General features: G+C 43.3%; 1 protein-coding gene across 4 annotated transcripts in view; it reads left to right on the forward strand.

Annotated features, from left to right (window-relative positions):
* The window catches only part of RAPGEF3 (Rap guanine nucleotide exchange factor 3), a 61,464-nt gene that overhangs the window by 30,579 nt on the left and 11,407 nt on the right, over nt 1-19,478 (forward strand). For all 4 annotated transcript variants that reach the window (XM_088137925.1, XM_088137924.1, XM_088137923.1 and 1 more), the window contains 12 exons: nt 61-182; nt 4,269-4,431; nt 5,208-5,292; nt 7,237-7,297; nt 7,770-7,846; nt 9,082-9,228; nt 10,188-10,303; nt 10,776-10,864; nt 13,607-13,685; nt 14,781-14,931; nt 15,933-16,015; nt 18,745-18,784. In XM_088137925.1, the coding sequence (XP_087994051.1) occupies nt 61-182; nt 4,269-4,431; nt 5,208-5,292; nt 7,237-7,297; nt 7,770-7,846; nt 9,082-9,228; nt 10,188-10,303; nt 10,776-10,864; nt 13,607-13,685; nt 14,781-14,931; nt 15,933-16,015; nt 18,745-18,784 (1,213 nt within the window). The remainder of the gene's footprint in view (nt 1-60; nt 183-4,268; nt 4,432-5,207; nt 5,293-7,236; nt 7,298-7,769; nt 7,847-9,081; nt 9,229-10,187; nt 10,304-10,775; nt 10,865-13,606; nt 13,686-14,780; nt 14,932-15,932; nt 16,016-18,744; nt 18,785-19,478) is intronic.

Here is a 19,478-nt window from a genome sequence, read left to right on the forward strand (position 1 = left end):
TCTTAGCTGTCTTGATCTCAAAGGCACTTGGCAATCACTGTTGTTTTGTGTTTCTTCCAGGCAATGTTGTTCTGGGAAGGAGCTGGTAGATGCGCTCCTTAGTGCAGGGCTTTCAGTGCAGACCCGCAGCCAGGCCCTTGGGCTTTGTCAGGTGTTGATGGATGAAGGAGTGTTGTCTCACGGTAAGTTTGTCACTCTGTGTGAGAATAAAAATGTGGCAGTTTGCAAAATACCCTCTCTACACCTTCTTCTCTGCATTGCTTTTAGCTAAACTCTTCTCCTTTGATCCTCACAGTGGTTTTTAAAAATGATCTAGTGCAGTGTTTCTCAACCTTGGCATCTTTAAGACACATGGACCAACCAACCAATAACATAATTTATCACAAAAGCAAAGACTCTGAGACAGTGTTTCTCAATCTTGGGAACTTTAAGACGTGTGGCTAGCTGGGGAATTGTGGGAGTTGAAGTCCACGCATCTTAAAATTGCTAAGGTTGAGAAACACTGATCTGGTGATATTTACTGGAAATGTAATATGCTTAGCCTTCATGCCCGTGTCTTACTTTTATCAGTACTTGTGATCTTCTGAGAACTTTTTTATGCTTCTGGTCCCGATACAGACCATTGGGGAATTCTACTTCTTTCTTCCCTCCTTTGAGAAAATTGTCTATTTGTTCCTACTCTTGGTTTTCTCTAGCAAGATTTTAGCTATATTTTTGTAAAGCAAACAATTAACAAAGTATCCCTGGGTATGATCCAAAGTCACAAGATGTTCTAATTTTGCTGAAGCTAAGCAGATGTAGTCCATCAGTTCCTGGATGGAAGACCAGTAGGAAATCCTGGCTCTGCCACTTTTGAGTTCTGTGGAAGAAAGGCAGGGCACAAAACGGAACCAAATCTGTAAATGAAAGGAAATGAGGCCTCAGAGCAGTGTTTTCCAACCGTGGGAACTTTAAGCTGTGTGGACTTCAACTCCCAGAATTCCCCAGCCAGCATGCTCTTAAAGTTCCCAAGGTTGAAAAACACTGCCTCAGAGTCTTTGCTTTTGGGAGAAATTATGTGGTTGGTTGGTTGGCTGGCTGGCTGGCTGGTTGGTCAGTTGGTCTGGCTGTGAGGTCACAGAGCCAGTCATGTATCCTACTGTGACATCAGTCATCTCTTCCCTACTGAGACTAGGCAAGAGATACATACTGGCCACCAACCCAGCACTCAGTTTCCTCTCATCTGCCTGAAGTGAGCTTGCTTTGACCATCCCTTGAGGTAGGTTCTAATTTCTGTATAGTATATAAAAAGAGCACTGAGCTGTTTGAGCGGGTCTTGCTCAGCCCACCCCTAAATGTCCTATTGCTCACTGACCCTTTAACCCCTGCCCAGTTCAGCTTAGATTTATAAATGGGGTAGTGCTGCCCAGATCTCTTTCCAAACCAAACATGTCTTCCTACCTTTGGTTTCCTGGAAGCTATAATTCGATTTGGTGCCCCTTCTCTATCAGGACTGCTGGTTTGAGATAAAGCAAAGCTGTGAGAGATAGGGTTGTGCAGTGATCTGGATTTAAAAGAGGAAAGGTGCTTTGGAATGGATTTGCACCCCTTGGCAACCTCTTGAAGAAGCTGTGGTTTCATTTGTGCATCCACAACAATGTGCGTTCCCCCGTCCTTGGTTTGGTAGGAAAGTATGTCCATAGAAAAGTGGCTGCCCCCAGCTACTATTTATTTTTATTTTTATTTTTTTAATTTTTTTAATTTTTTATATATATATATATATATATATATATATATATATATATATATATATATATATATATATATATATGATTTTAATTACAGTAATAAAAACCAATATAAACTAAATTCAGAAAGAGAAAGGAAAATAAAGAGAATAAAAAGTACAAAGAACGAAAAAGTAAAAAAAGAAAGAAAAAAAAGGAAAGAGTGAAATAAAGAAAAAGAAAAGAAACATATAAAGAAATGACTTCCAATCTGCTTCACAACAAGTATAAACAGGTTTGGTAGCTCTTCACACCCTGTAAGGTTACAAACAGATATCTCTTCTTCGCATAACCCATCCCTTATCCATAAGCAAATCCATAAGACATCAACTTTTCAATCCTGGTGTCAGCAAAAAGTCCATAAAGGGTTGCCAGAATTTCATAAAAACACGTCTTTATTTTAACCTTGATCAAATAAACCAACTTTATATTCCTTCCTTTTATCTCTGAAATCGTAATCTTTAGTTCATTCAAATATTATAGGATTTGATCTTTCTTCAATTCTTCTTTATCCCATTGCATAGGCTTCTTTGAGACTTTAACAAGCCTCTTATAAATCCAATAAAAAGACATTATCCAGGCATTCTCTTGGTTTATCATTTGCATTTCCCTTTCAAAACTTCAGCCAACTTCTTTTGTATATTCAGTAAAGAGTCCTTATCTGGGTCATTCTCTAGGTCTGCCACTTGTATTTCCACTTTAAATACCTTGAATATTTAAAATACTTTAAGCATCTTGTAATCCACACTTTTTTTTAAATCCAGTATTTCTGATTCCACTATTTCTGCATCAGGCAAGTTTTGTTTCATATCTGTCATTCTTTCATTCAACATCCTTTAAACAATCCTATCTTTCATTGTGCTTCTATAACAAAGCTAGTAGTGTTGCTGCTCTCTCAGAAAGTAACACAGGTTATTTTTAAATCAGAGATTGGTTCTTCGTAGCCTGGGAAAAAGTAGTTCCATTTGTAGAGATCCCAGTATTTGCCTGTGTATGATAGCTGTTTTTTTTCCCCCTTGGTTGATTTTGAAAGAGCTCATTTGCATTGCCCAAAAACCCAGCAGGAGGGTTTTAACTTGGCCTTAATTTCAGCTTTTTCTATATAATGCCATGTATTTGCCACCTATGTTCTGGACCGATGCCCCTCCTGGTTGGTTAAAGCCTCTCGGGAAGTGGCATGTGGTTGGGTGACAGCCTTGGTTAATGCCTCTTTGCTGGAGAGGGTGTTCCTCTTGCCTCGAAGGAGACTCTGGTTCGCACCTTCTTAAGAGGCCATCCTTGGACCCAATCATTTCGGACAACTTTCGTCCACGTTCCAACCTTCCCTTTTCAAGGAAGGCTGTTGAAAGGGTGGTAGGTCCAGGATTAAGTGGATTATCTGGACTCTTTTCAATCAGGGTTCAGGCTGGATTATAGTATTGAGATGGCATTGGTCGCACTGATGACTCTGGAAGCCCGGGATGGGGGTAGTACCTCCGTCCTGGCCCTCCTTTGATTTCTCAATGGCTTTTGATACCATTGACTATGGTATTCTTCTGGAAAGGCTTTGGGGGATGGGAGTGGGGGGCACTGTTTTGCCGTGGTTCTCTTCCTTCTTCAGGGTCAATTCCAGTCAGCGTTGGTCATGATGGAGGAGAGGTCTAACCCTAGGCCCCTGCAGTACTGGGTTTTCAGGGCTCAAGTTTCTCACTGCTCCTTTTTGATATTTACATGAAACTGCTGGATGTGGTTATTTAATGGCATGGGGTACAGTATTATTGGTATGCTGATGATACTCAGCTGTAGATGTCCACTCTGGCTGGTCAGGCAGTGCTGCTCAGATGTTGTCCCAGTGCCTAGAAGCTGTGACGATATGGGTGGGGAGGAGCCATCTCTAACTCAACCCTAGCAAGACGGAGTGGCTCTGAGTTGTTCACCCTTCTTGGTTTAGTGAGGTGTCACTTCTGACTCTCAATGAGGTAGCATTTCCCTGGACAGAGCTGGTGTACAATTTGGGGGTCCTCCTGGACTTGTGGCTCTTGCTTGAGATGCAGGCAGGGACCTTTGCATAAATTCATCTTGTGTGCCAATTATGCCCATTCTTGGACTGGGAGGCCCTGCTCCCTGTCATGCATGTTTTGGTCACTCCAGCAAAGTCTGCTGATGAACCAGAAGAGCTTGGACCAGCTTCAGCCTGGCTCAGCAGTGGGCTGTCTGTGAGATGAAGCCAGTGCCCTGTCCTCAGAAACTGATAAATGGAGTATGTTCGTGCTAGAATAAGAAGGCCGTGTGGATGAGCCTTTTTTCTTTCCCTGAGCATGCTTGTCCACATATACTCCAAAGGATCTTTTCTTCTTTAAATCCAGATCACTTTCATTATCTCTAATACTGTAAGAGGTCATGAGATGGTGATGTGGTAGAACATCTCCCTTGCAGTCTTAGTGGTGGAATCAGACCATTTCTTGACCTTTCCTCCTTATCTCCTCCTTTATGCCCTGGAATCACCTCCCTTTGTCTATGCAGTACGACAGGAGAGCTACTTTCAAGATCGAGATGCTCAGTTCTTCCGATTTGTGGCCTTGGAACCAAGTGCTGAAGACAAGGATGGAGAGGAGCTACTGGAAGCGTTGGCATTGCTGACCCAGCTGGGCCCGACTGCATTGCTCACCACCATCCTACGCAAACCGTAAGTATTGAGCCATGTGGCAGACAGGGAAAAAAATGAGGAAATTTCAAGAAGTTGGTATATGGATCATAGTACCATACAGTGGTGTATAATTATTGTTTGATTCACTGTATTTAACTCATACTGTTCTATAGTTTCTGTTCAGTGAAGACACTGAGGTTTGAATTGGAGTCCCTCTGCATGTGAAGCAAAAACTTTACCACTGTGTAAATATGTGTGCCCGTGTATATATCTTTGTACATGTATTTAAATCAGAATAAAAGATCACCAGAAGAAGTACCAGTTCCTTGCAAGAGTGCCAGAAACTAAGAACCTACTGGACCACAAGAACATTTAATTTTCTGTTCAAGTCCCTTAAAGAAGGAGTCTAATGGACAAACTTTGGAAGATTTTTCTGTACCTTAGTACAGTGCATAGTGTAAGAATCATGTGGAGTTTCACCAACTCAGTCTTCCTTTTGCTCTTTAAAAAAGGGGATTTATGGTTTTCAGTATTGCAGAGCTAAGCTTTGCAAGATCTGGGTGATGGACCTAACATTCATATAGAAACCAGGAATGATTATGAAGGCTAAGAGGGTCTTCCTGTCAAAAATGAAGCATGAATACTTGGCACATATCCTTGTCCTTCCCAAGAAGAGAGAAAGACTACACAGCTGTGAATTTAATCATACGAGCTTAAAATGTTAGCGTATGCAGAGATCTGAGATCAGCAATGTAACGTCAAGTGATGGGAGAATCTGGAATATCTTGTACTTCATTTTGGTCTTTCTCCTCCAGTCCTAACCAACGCACAGATGAGGAACTTGCACTGATCTTTGAGGAGTTACTGCATGTCAAAGCTGTAGCCCATCTCTCCAGTTCGGTGAGTGACTGACAGATTCTGCCTCATTTGGCCTAACTTTAATTTATTACGAATGTACTGTGAATACAAATAGGCAGGAATTGATTTGTTTTTATCATCTTGTCTGTCATACATCTGAGAGTGGAAGAGTTTGGGGGGGGGGGGGTTCTGGTTCTCAGTCAACTTAAGTGGATGCCCTGCGGCTTCCATTTTATTTTTCTGTATGTCCCAGCCATCATGCCATTCTATTGCAGGGCCCACGCTTTTTTCCCAGAATGCTTTGAAAAAGTCTGCAGCATTCTAGGAACAAAATGGCAACCACCAAAAAATAGCCCCTCTGATAAACTCTACTGCTTCCAGTGCATATGTAAGCGATGAACGTGTTTACATATAAATGAAATTTTTAGTAACAAACCAAATGGGACAACTTATATTTTCTGGCACTCCTCTCCTGAATATACCATTTGATATGAATTTCTGAGCCAGTCTAATAGCTACATATCTGTGTAATCAACTCTCAGTCACTCCAAATCCATCTACCCAATCCAGCAGATACAGCTGGCATAAAACCTATACATTAGAATAAGGGGGGTGATTCCTGTTCAGCTTTGCTATTGTCCTACAGGTTACTCTGTCCTGTCCATATGCCTTGAATATCTACTGATTAGATGTATGGAATAAATGAAATCATGTTCAGTACGGGCACTACTGCATTTTCTTATTTGCTTGTTTGCCCTTTCCCTATTCAGGTTGCCAATGTGCACTGTGTAATTTACTTGTTGATTTAAGGAAACAAACCCTTGGTGATTGCACTGAGATTTCTCTGGTGAAGTCCTCCATGTTGTTGAGGTCTGTGGAGGACAAGACAGGAAGGAGCTACGCCATGACGCAGAGGCACAGCAGTCCAGAGATCCAAACAAGCAGGATGTTGCTGGGAGAACTGATGCCCTGCAATGCTACTTTAGAAACATATGTGGGAAATCCAGAACCAGTCACCTTCAGCAGGGTTCCTCAACCTTGGCAACTTTAAGACGGGTGGACTTCAACTCCCAGAATTCTGGGAGTTGAAGCCCACCTGTCTTAAAGTTGCCAAGGTTGAGGAACCCTGACCTACAGTAATCAATGCTTTGTTACCATGGTTCCTTTTTTTACTTTCCATTTCCTAAGGGATCTATGGATGCCAACAGTATTGGCTTTTACAGCCAAGTGTAAGTTTATGTTTCTAAAATCAGAGACCAACAATTACTTGCATGTTTCTCCTTCCCAGCAAGCTTTGGGAAATGTTGTGGTGTGTACTAACCCAACTTTTCTACCTGACAAGATTTCATTTGTACCTCTGCAGACTTCCCATTTAAGATTGCCCCTTGGTATAGACATGATTTGCACACCATACACTCCTTTCCCTCCCTCCCTCCCTCCCTCTCATCCTTTCACTCATTCATTCTCCTTTTTCCGCCAATGAAGAACGTTTGGAAACTTAAAAACTGGCATATTGTCAGCCTTACCAGCTAGATCAGACAGAAAACCCAACCGGATAAGCTAATTCTACTTTATTGTAAAGCTACATTAAGAGAATCTTGGAAGTCTGAAAGTACAAATCTCCTGCCGTCTTCTTTGCAGCCTGAGAAACTGGGGAGGGTTTCTTCTGAGTCTCTTGCCCTGCCCACTGTCCAGCTGTGGGCTATGCTGTCTCTTATCTGACTGTTCCCTAGGCACCATCTCTTTACCCCGTCTCCCAAGGTCTTTCCCATATACCATTACACATACTATTTTGTAAACCTTCAATTGGCCTCCAGAGGTCTGTCTTAGTATGGATTGAGTTTAGAAATCCAGGACTTGGCTTAGATGCTGCCTGACGCCACATGCTCAGTTCAGTCACCAACTGTTGTTTTCCCACATGTGCAACAGCTCGGTGAAAAATGTTACTCTAGCGCCTACTCACCGGCTGTTTCCCCCTTGCTACAGGTGAAGAGAGAGTTGGCTGCAGTACTGCTGTTTGAGTCCCATGCCAAGGCTGGAACTGTGTGTGAGTAACAGGTTTTTTTGTCACTTTGGCATTGCTCTTTCTCTCGCTGACAGTGCTCCTCCTGTATCCCATATTGCTACTTCATGCAGCCATTTGGCTGCAGCTAGGCTGGCAAGTGTAGCCACTGTGAGTTGGCATCTTTGAAATGGTTACACATCTTTATGCATGCCAGTTGCAATATCACAACAACTTATGCCAACCATTGTAAAAAAGAACAACTATGGTATTCAACAATCCTGTGAAGTCAGGGAGGAGAGCTGTCAGTGTTGATATTCATTCTTCTCTTTAGATCCATATATCCCTTTTAAAAGATTCCTAGTTAACTCTCTTATTCATAACTCCACTCCAGCTCAAGATGTTCATTTCTTCTGTTGATTTATTTCTAAAAATGTTCATTTTTAACTGCACTTCATTTGTCTATACTGAAATTTCCATATCACTAACACATAGTCCTTTTTTTTTCCCCCCACAGTGTTCAGCCAAGGGGACAAGGGCACATCCTGGTACATCATTTGGAAGGGATCAGTCAATGTTGTTACCCATGATAAGGTGTGAACCTTTAATCTCTGTAGGCATCAAATGGTCAGAATAAGTCCAAGAATTCTAGGCATTTGGATACCAAGAAAAGAGTGAAATCTTATTTCTTTCAAAGTTTTTAGCCCTCAAATTGATGCTTTAAGTCTTTAGAGTTGCTTGAATTTGCAATCAAATAATGTACAGGCTTATCTCAAACTTTTACAGTGTTACAAACTCTGCCATATTCTAACTCTTCTCTTGTTATATAATAATCCAGCTTTCAACAGCCCAGGCCAGTGTTTCTCAACTTTGGCAACTTTAAGATATGTGAACTTCGACTCCCAGAATTCCCCAGACGGCCATGTTGGCTGGGGAATTCTGGGAGTTGACGTCCACATATCTTAAAGTTGCTAAGGTTGAGAAAGACTGGTCCAGGCATTCTCCAGGTTTCTGGGCTCCAACTCCCCAAATTCTCAACAATAATCATGTCAGCTGGGGAAGTCTGGTGTCAAGTTTACCTGAAAGTGCCCTTATGTGCAAGGTTAACATAAACCTCTGTAATTCTCCTAGACCTAACCTCATCTCTTCCCTTCCCTATTCATAAATCCATGAAAGAATATAAATTGCAATAAAATTCTATGTTCCAAAATTTCCCCTCCCCCACCCTATGGACAATTGCAGTGCTGAAAATTATCCATGCGAATGAATTTGCCCACTGCAGATCAGCTTCCCACCCCCTTAAGTTGGCATCGGTACTTAGTTAAGTTTGCACACAGACATGTATATCTATACAAATAGAGAGTATGGCCGAAAGGTAAAGTGGGGAAGTAGTTTGGCTTTTTCTGGTGTGCTCACTTTCTATGTATGCTTATATTACTTATTGTAAACTGATAACAGAGTACAGTAGCCATACAATAGAAAATAAATATACCTAAGAGGTTAAAGTAAGGTGGAACACCATGTTGCTGGATGAAAACAGGTTTACCATATCATGGAAGACATTCGGGGGGTGTGCCTTTGCAAGGCAAAATTAATGTAGTTGTGTGCTTAACCTTTTGTCCTTACAACAGTTGCCCTTAAAACCTTTCCTCCTAGGCTGTATTTAATTTGGTTTCCTCCTGGTTAAGTTAGAAATAAAGTACAAAACCAGGAAAAGAACAAACTTGCGGTTTTGATAGTCAAGTGATCTCAGTATGGCAACTCACATTTGCCAAGGTGGCATCTAGACTCTGGGAATCAAATAACTGGTCCACTCACTCATTCTGCAGGGTTTAGTGTCCACCCTGCATGAGGGTGATGACTTTGGTCAGCTGGCACTCGTGAACGATGCCCCCCGTGCTGCCACCATCATCCTCCGTGAAGACAGTTGCCACTTCTTGCGAGTGGACAAAAGGGACTTCAACCGGATTCTCAAGGTAGGCTTGGAAAGCCACCATGCTAGAGACTGAGGCTGTTGTGTTTGGGGACAGATTTACAACATTAAGTATACTTTGATTGGTGGGAGAAAGCTTGGCCCTTATCCAAGGAAGTTGAGAGCACTGAAGGATGGAGAGGCAGGTATAAATTAGGTTCATGGTCTACTCCAAATTCAAGCCATGAAGTCCTTAAACACCCTTCTGTCTTCCCTTATGCGTGTTTCCAAATTGTTCTTCATGGCCGTATCTTTTCCAGAACCCAGTTACCTTTCTCTTGTGTGCAACTTCCCTGCCCTTTGAATCTATTCTACTCTAATTTGTTTGTTCCTAGCTGGATTAGCAATATGTGGCCTTCTAGATGGGGGTGAACCCAAATTCCCATGTTTAAGTGACCTTGGCTACTGTAATCAACAATTGGAAAGTCACACATTGCCCAATTGTATTCTGTATCATTGCCTCTGTTTGTATTGGGCTAATGCAAATTGTACGCAACCTCTGTTATGCCACTGCTTCTGTTACCTCTGACATACATTAATAAGCATCAATGAATATTAGAGCGATGATGCAGAGCCCCAAATGGAGGGCGAATAAGTATTGTAGATTTTTTTCTGCTAAATTCCAACAGTCGCCAGCCTTGATCACCCTGATTAGCCAGCCTCCTTGCAGTACTTGATTGCATATTGCAGACTTCATGCAAACGAAAATGCTAGGATGTCTGTGATTGAGAAGATGCTTCTCTGCTTTGATATGTTCAAATAAGCCATTTGGAGTGCATGCCTTATGCCAGCACCCTGACAAGGTGCCAGGAGCCTGGTAGTGGGGCTGCCCAGGATTGGCATATAGATGTCAAATCTAGTAAAGAATTCAGAAGTGGGATTATTTCTTTTCTTTCTCGGTCAGTGTTTTGGCCAGCGTGTGATGATGTATGCTGACCCATAATCATTTGCTTTCCTTCCTAGGATGTTGAAGCTAACACCCTCCGGCTGAAGGAACACGGGAAAGTGGTGCTTGTTTTAGAGAAGAATTCACAAGGCAGTAATTCCGGTCATCTTCCTGGGACTCCAGGGAGCAGTAGGTACAGCGATCTGCCCCCGTCATTCCCCCCCCCCACCTTTTCCCTTTGATAGAACAGGGAATCTTCCTTTGCAGACAATCTCTTCCTCCCCACCTCATATGTTTTATATGGAAGTCACTAACTCCATGTGAACGTGGTGCTTAAATCTCTTTGCTTCAGTAAGGTTCATTGTGCAAATTGCCTTGGTGTAACCTGTATGCTGGCTTTGTTTATGAACACACTGCTCCAATCTCTGCGATCTATACCCGTTGCTTATAGGCTGGAGTGGATGATTAATTATAGGAGGCAAAAGTGAGGGAAACCATCATGGGCACAAATGCAACCAACCTGTGAGTTCTTAAATGAGTCAAGGAAGGGCTTCCAAACCTGGTGAGCTATAGCTGTTTGGTAGATGTTAGATCAGTCTCTTGAGTTTGGCTTCCATCATATCCTCGGGCTACCTTGGATACCAATATCTTGTTTTTTCCTTCAGGTATTCAGTGATGGCTGGGACCCCTGAAAAAATACTTGATTACCTATTGGAAACTATGCGTTCAGACTCTACACTCTCTGATCCTGTTGGTGAGTATAATGTACAGGTAGTCCTCACTTAACGACCATTCATTCAGCAACCGTTCGAAATGACAACAGTGCTGAAAAAATGGACTTAAGACCGTGCCTGAAGTTATCGCCATTGCGGCATCCCCATGGTCACATGATCAAAATTTGGGCACTTGGCAGCCCGCCCATAGTTATGACTGCAAGGGTGCTGCAACTCCCCCTCCCCCACTGAACTCCCCCCCATCTATGCCCTTTTGGTCGCCCTGCACAGCAGCACTTGTCAGTAGAAGTGCCAGGGCTGGGGCTGAAGTAGAGGCCTGGGGCCTTCAGCAGTCTGAGCCGGCTGCCACTTCTCCTCAGGCCTCTACTTCAGCCCCAGCCCTGCCCTGCCACTGAAAAATGCCACCTCAAGCCCCACATCATGGCCAGCCACCCCAGCACCATTGCACAAAGCCCTAGTTGCCACATCATGGCCAGCCACCCCGCGCTCCATAGGCTCTGCCGCGCCCAGCTGACCTTCACCATTTTCCTTCTGCTGCTGACAAGGCACACCTGGCCTGACCCTCCTGTATGTGAGGCAGACGCTGGCCATGCCAGGCCTTCTTCCTGGGGCAGCTCGCACCATTTCTTCTCCAAATACCGTGCCCGTTCTTGTGAGACTCGGGGAAGACCAGAAGGTTTCCGAAGGATTGTTAGAAGGGGACATGGGATTTGGAGAAGGAATGGCGCGAGTGGCTTGGAGAACGGCACAAGCGGCCTCGGGAAGAAGGCCTTGCGTGACCAGCGTCTGTCTCTCATTCAGGAGGGTCAGGCCGGGTGTGCCTCATCAGCAGCAGGAGGAAAACGGCGAAGGTCAGCTGGGCGCGGCAGAGCCTGTGGAGTGCAGGATGGTGAGGCAACTGGGGCTTTACGCAGTGGTGCTGGGGTGGCTGGCCATGGTGTTGGGCTCGAGGCGGCATTTTTCAATGGCAGCGGTGGGACTGGGACTGAAGTAGAGTCCTGGGGGTGGTGGCAGCTGGCTGAGACTACTGAAGGCCCTGGCCTCTACTTCAGTCCCAGCCCCGGTGCTGCTGCTGAGTGCCGCTGTGCAGGGCAGCCAAAAGAGCATAGATTGGGGGTGGGGAGATAGGGAGGTGGGGGGAGTTGCAGTGCCCCTGCAGTCGTAAGCGCGGCTGGGCCTGGCTAGGTTGGCTGAAGCTTCCAGGGGCGGCTGTGGCTTTGCGCCGTACTGCAGCAACCCCCCAACTCACGCATGGCCGCCTCTGGGCCTTCCAGGTCTCTCCCATCCCCTGCGGCATCCCCACATTCTTACCTGGGACTCCCTCTGATTAATGACCCACGATTCTCAGTTAATGACAGCAACTGGGAGTGCCGGGATTGCAGTTGCTAAGCAAAGCAGTCACATGATGTCTCACTTTACGACCACATTGCTTAGTGATTCCAATCCCGATTGTGGTCATTAAGCGAGGACTACCTGTAGTTAGTTTGCATAAAGGAAAAATCTCCAGAACAATTGTCTTATAAGCCAATACTATATGAAGTTGAGGACTGCAGGCAACTAATTTGTCCAGAGCAGGACTGAGCAGAGACTCATATCCCAGGAATGATTTCATATCAAGGTCTCCTAAGGCAAGGGTGTGCAACCCACAGCTGCACAAAGTCGTAAGGCCCCTCCAAAAATTGCTGTAATGGTCTCTCTCACTGTATTACAAAAGGAAGATTATTAGATCCCTGGAGACTGTTACCTGTTTCTATTACAGGTAGTCCTTGCTATCTGACCACAATAGGGACCGGAATTTAGGTTGCTAAGTGATTTGGTTGTTAAGCGAAGCTGATTTTATGACCTTTTTTACGATGGTTATTAAGTGAATCACATGGTCATTAAACAAATCACGTGGTCATTAAGCAAATCCAGCTTTCCCAATGGATGTTTTTTGCTGCAATTCACTTAATGACTATGTGGTTCACTTAATGACCATGGTGATCTGCTTAACAACTATTGTAAAAGAAGTTTGCAAATCACAATCATGTGACCCTGGGGGTTGTAAAGCACTTTTCCCAAGGCCGTCATAGCTCTGGATCGTCGATAAATGAATGGTCATTAAGTGAGGACTACTTGTACCTGTTTTTTGTTTTATGCAATTGATTCACTATTTTTGCACTATTTTTAAGAATGACAACATGGGCAAAAGTTTTCATAAATATTTGGTATTACTAAATTTAAGTTAAATAATTTTAACGGTTGCTCTGGACCCACCCACTTTTCTTCTCTGAACCCAGCCATAGTTGGATGTGATCCTTTCCCTTTTCCAGGATGTCACTCAAAGGCCAAGAGCAGCATTCCTGTTCTAGTTTGGCCAATTAAAAGACACTGTGCAGCTATGCTATCTTTTTCTTAATGGCCTTTGTGGAAAGAAACAAAATGAAATAGATGGGGGAAAACAACCATTCTATCCATACCTCAGTAAAAAAACTACCTGTTTGGGGATCATACCTTGCCTGGAAGGACCCCAGCCCTAATCAAGTAGATGGTCTCTAGGACAGGAAGAGCATCCATGGGCTTTGTTTCAATAGAGGGGGGCTTGCCACTTGCTCATCCCTTTGGCCTGGTGGTCTGTGGTTGTTCTTGTGTTCGAGTGTGTATGGAGCTTTATGTCAGGGTGGAGGAGAACGAATGCAAATCTTCTACATCAGCTGGCAGAAAATCAGAACGGCATCTGGCCTGGAAGTCATGATTCAGAACGGCTACTCTCCTCTTCGCAGATACATTTCTGGGAGATTTTCTCCTGACGTACAGCGTGTTCATGCCGACGCCACAGCTGTGCACAACTCTGCTCCAGCAATATCCTTCTCAGTTACCTTTGCCTTGGATCTTAGATGGAGAAGCCTTTGTCAGCAAAAGGCTTTCTTGGAGTGAGACTATATGGGCTGCTTTGGCAAAGACCACTGTAATTCCCTCCGTGCCTCCTTCTTTGTGCTAGATTGATATAGTGCAGCGGAGGAAGGAGATAGCACCTCGTGAGGGTCTGATTCGGCCCAAAGGTGGTTAAGACCTTACCTTTATATTAGGGCAATATTCCCCAACCAAATGCCCCCCAGATGTATTAAATTACAATCCCCATTGTTCTCAGTCTGTTGGAATTCTAGAGGCTGCACCAGGTATGTTCATAGCTAAATATAACATCTGGTTTTGCTGTTTTTTGTTTTTAAATTCTCCCCAGAAACTTCACGCCAATCCCCTTTTATATGCTATTTCTGAGTCCCAATCAAGTCTGATACTGGCAGGAAAATCCTGCATGTCCTGTACACGCACATACACACACACACACACACGCCTCCAATTTACTTTTTTCCTTGAAGAGTCCTTCCTCTCACTTTTCCATGCCATACGTATTGATAGTCATGAGATCCATATAACTCTAATTTGCAGAATTTTGCATCAATATACAGGGAGGGGGACACACACAACAACAACTTTAAAATGGTCTCAATCAAGCTGTCCATTACCAACCTTCTCCAACCCAGTGCCTCCCTGATGTGCTGAATTGCAACCCCCGTTCTTCCATGTGGAGGCAGTAGATTGGGAAGCCTGGCCTAGAGTTCATGGAGGGGCTGCTCAGTTTAGGACATGCCCAGCAACTCAGGGCCCCACTGTTGATACCTGTCTGCCTCCCACTACTGCTACTTTTGGAATACTTCCAACAACATTTGGTGGCTGGCTATAATATCCCCCAATGTCTTTAACCTCATATTACTCTGGACATTGTGGGCAAGTTAAAATGCCAGCTGCACGTGCTTCTTGAAGCGTGCCACTCCCAGATATTGCTGCCATGGGAAGAAGTTAAGCCTCACCCAGAAAGAACCCCCTCCCACCCTCAGAACTGGAACGGGGTCTGTTGCATCATCCTGGGCCTGCACCTCCTTGACTTATGCTCACCTTCCATTCGGAATCTTCCAAGGGCTCGGAGCAGGACAAAGCTGCTTATATCCTGGGGAAAAGGCAAAAGATCCTGTGGCTGGTCAACCAGTGGGTGTCCCTGTATGGACGGCTGCTGCAAGCAGAGGCCTGTGCTGTGGCTTTTTTGCAGGTAAGGGGAGGTTGGGGAGGGCCCAAGGGAGCAAGTCGTCTTTAGGGAGCAGCAGAGGGGCAGGAGGGCTGTGCATCAATTGATCTATGTAAAAGAGACCATGACCGTGGAGGTTGGTGTGGCTCAGGAGGCATTTTCTGCATGGATTCCTATAAAATGTGCAACCTTTTCCCCTCTGAGGTCCATACGTGGTGGTGGTGGATATTATTATTATTATGGTTGGTCACACAGTCAGCCAGATGTTTAGACTGGACCTGGCATTTTTATCCTCCTATCAAGTCCTTCCCAAGGACCTGGGACAGGCAGATGTTGTTTGATGGTGTTAAAGGTATCGTCGCAGGATATAAGCTGTTCCAAGTAAAGCTGCCTTTTGGAATTAACTGATGATTTAATCAGTGCTGATGGTCTTCAAGTGGCACTCCAGATGTTTTGGGATTGCACCCAAGGCGCCTCTTACTATTGGTACTATCTTTGCTTTCTTTTGCCACAGTCATTCTGTTTCTATTTGCAGGTCTTTGTATTTTGTGATCTCCTCCTCCTCCTCCTCCCTATTATTACTACTACTACTGCTACTGCTACTATTACCATTATTATTATTATTATTATTATTATTATTATTATTATTATTATTATTATTATTTGACTCTGGGTGTCAGGTGGGAGAGCACACACCTGTCCATGCATTCACATAGCACACGTGCATACATGCATGCAAAGCCTCACTTTCCCCAGCAATCTTTGCAACTGAGCTTACTGGAAGGCTGAAGTACCCATTCTCCCTCCTAATTTTACTGGTGTGGCCACCACAACTTTATATTATTGCCCTCAAAGAGACTATAATGTGTCCCACGTGTATGTGTTTTTACACAAGCAGCCTTTGGTCACATTGGTTGACTAGCATCCTTCTCTCATTTATTGTGGACTTGGCAATCTGCCTTGCTCCTCTCCAAGGTAGCCAGCCTTGCTGCTTCTCCTAATCAGTCTTGGCCATTGCCTTGCAGACCTTGTCAGAATGCACAACTCAGGATGCTCGTCTGGGCCCCCTGCTTCGAGAACAAATACAGGATCGCCGGAGAAATCGAGTGTGAGTCTGCCATATCATCCAAAAACTGCATAATTGTGTATGTGTTGTCAGAAAAGAGCCTGGTCATGACTAGGATAATCATATGGCAGAGAGCCCAACTTTCTTCTGGGAAGTCTGAATGTAGGTGTGGGCAGACTTCAAGTTAACAATTGCAACCAAATCTTTGCCTAACAACTCAGGAGTGTTGATATATACTTAGAATTAAAGAATTGTAACAAGGAGCTGTAGAACAATTGAATAAGATAGTGATTTGGAATAGTGGGGGAGTGCACAAGGTTTCAGATTTTCTTTAAGACTGTGGGGATGGTTTTTAGGTGGAAGAGGGTTCTGGTGAATTTGGAATTGTTTTTATATACTTTTCAAATTATTTGAGTTTTTCAATTTAAATTTTAAAATGTAATTTTTGATTAAGTTGAATTGGATTCCTCATGTCCAGTATGTTGAGAGTAGGTATGAACCATATCTTCACTTATTGTGTGGAATTGCTAGGAATCAGTGGGGAGAAGATTAAAAGTCTCTTTTATTGATATATCGTGTTTTGTGAGGCTTTGTTGGACTATGGCTGTCAGGTCTTTTCCTTGGCTTCTAAAACAGTTTCACGTAAATTGGATTTAATTCAGACTAAGGCTCTTTGTATTATTCGTGGTGCATCAGGAACTTTATGGCAGAGGTTTTTTTGACATTATGCTATGGAATAGATTACAGTGCTTGATGTTTGGCATTTGTGGTGGAATATACACTCCCTACTGGGAATTTGGTGATCCTGGTAAAATTTTGGACAGCTGCTATCCTCATGTTATTAGTCTTGCCTCTTGACCTGAATTAGATCCTTTAAGGAAACTGGTGTCAGTAGACTCTATGGTGACCTTGAATCCAGTGTGGATTTATCACCCATTTAAGGTTTTGTTGGGGGATGCGAGGAAGAATTCTGTTTTGCAATTGGAATTATTAAGTCTGTGATCAGCTTTTTCCAGATTTGGGTTTTTGTAAAATACTGTATATGAAGATAGGGGTTTGGTTCTGTTTGTTGTTCCTTGCCTGAATGTGGAAAAGCGGTTTCAGTTGATGGATGGGATTATGTAACGACAGCAGAACTGATTGCAATTTATTTAACTTTGGAATGGTGACTGGATTTGTGTCCTGAGAAGTTTGTGATATTGTGGGATTCCGTCTCTGGTTTACAGGCTATAGAAGCAGGTGGGCAGCTATATGAATTCAATCCGTCAGTCAGTCAATCAAATCAGGCATCAGTGCTGGCTGCAGTTTGGAGTCTGAGTAATATTCTTTCTTCCCAAAACTTTCATGTTTGATTTCAATGGATTCCTTCTTGTGAAGGTATTTTGGGGAATGAATTAGCAGACGTAGTTGCTAAATATGCATTGGATCCTTCAGTAGTGGATTGCAGGTACCTTTTAGAGTCGAGGAAGTTAGACATTGGTTTAGGAGATGGGAAATCTGCCAGAAGGAATGGGATTGTGATATTACTGATCGGAGGGTGTATTCCTTTTGGTGGAAGATTAGTGATTTTCTTGGTGGAGCTTGTGAAGTTTCCTTCTTGAGGGGGCTGTCTGGACATTGTTCTACTCAGGACAGGTTGCTTCTTACTGGAAAGATGGATGATGTTTTATGGTGTTGTTGCAACTATTGATCGCTTGCTGTGGGACTGTGTTCAATTTCTTACTGAAGCAGAGTTTGTGTGTGTCTCTCTTCTATTGATTCCTCTATTATATTGCTGCAGGATTTGCCTGAAGATCAACACTACTGGTTGTTAGCTAGAAACTGTTTGTGGACATTTTTTTCTATCGTCCTACCACCATGAAAGGTTGTAATGTTAATTAGCAATTTTCTAGTTAGTGCGTTAGTGGGACCTTCTGGTCCTGGAACACCATTACTCTTTACCCAGAAGAAGAATTGTAACAGATATCGTAAAGAGAATTGGATCAAATCATTAATTTTGTGCTTGTTGTTAGAACAATGCTTTCAGTCTGTTCAAACATCTTCTCCTTTCTGTCCCCTTATCAATCTTTTTTGGTTCCAGAAAAGAAAGAGGCTGACTTTTGCTGTTATTGTTAAACAGCAGTTAGATATCCTAAGGTCTCAAGAGTCACCCAAAGAGACCTTCCAATATTTTATCTTTGGTCCACACCCAAGAGTTGTTTGACCCCCTAAAGATTTATGGATTTATTATGTCATGAGCTTTCCTGGACTAGGGTCCACCTTATCAGTGCATGGAGTATTATCTTCAATTGACAGATTCCTTGGTGCTGCAGCAGATTGACAAAGCTGGAATTACCTTCAAATGTCAGTTGACCCAAGTAGACCAATCTGATATCTTTAACAGTAGTCTCAGTAAAAACACTCTTCAGTAGAAGCCACTGCAATGTAGTACATACAGCAAAAAGATGAGGGAACTGCCAGCCCACAAGTGGAATTTCATGCTCCCATCCTGACATGGGGAGAAGTGATAATATCTGGACCAAAGTAAGGCAGGTTCTCTGGACCACCCAGTAGTCATTCCTAATCAAAATTGGGTGAGGCTAATGATAGCGTCCTGATGTTTAGAAGACTGTGGGGTTAAATGTGTGGTGTGTTGGGTTTCTTGAATCCCTGTAGCTTTAATATTGCTGCTCTGTTTTCTCAAAAATGTATCTGGTTGTGTACACTGCAAGGCCTCTGACAGTCTGAGTAATGGTTGTGATCTGACATGGACTTTTCTCCTCTTTGAATAGGATAGAAAATGGCAGCAACTGTGCATCTCCAAAGCTACAGGTACATTCCTTGCCTCCAACAAGAGGTTATTTGATTATTTTCTGATCCTTTTTCCATCTGTTCAGCAGTTGCAGGGACATTCCCAAGTGGACAAGCTCAACTTTGCTTAAGTATTTTCACTGGCTTTTTTGGTGGAAGTAAAGCAGAACTCAGGGGGAGAAGCAGCTCAGAAGACATTTGAACCTGCTACACGTGGTCTTTCCCTCTCTTTCATTTTATGGCACAACACATCTTTTCATTGTGGCATCTTTTCCCTTTAAATAAATCTATTATACAGGGTCTTACTGTCTTCCTCTCTCTTTCATCTTATGGCACCCTTATCATAGAGTGATAAAGGAAAAGGAAACCGGGATAGATTTATCCCAATTTCCTTTTAGAGAAAATGAGATGTGCACAAGCAACTCAACATTTTCTGCTCCAACATCTTCCAGAAGGTATCTGAGGAAAAGCTAAATTCCATAACCTGAATTACATTGCTTAACCCTGATATAGAAATGGGTATGCTAAATTTGCAAAACGTATTCTTTCTTGCTATTTAAAGAGAGAGACAACAATGTTGTCCACATTGTCCTATTTACATGATTGGCATCTCCATGTAACTCCTGCATCTTCCTCTATAGTTTCATATGACATATATAGGCCAGACTATTCCTGCCTTACCACATTGTTGTTCCTAGCCATTGTAAATCCTGTT

This window comes from Python bivittatus, unplaced genomic scaffold, assembly GCF_059951505.1.
Source record: "Python bivittatus isolate LINGU-HERP-01145 unplaced genomic scaffold, Pbiv_v1 ctg000220_np1212, whole genome shotgun sequence".
In the NCBI taxonomy this organism is placed as follows: Eukaryota; Metazoa; Chordata; class Lepidosauria; order Squamata; family Pythonidae; genus Python; species Python bivittatus.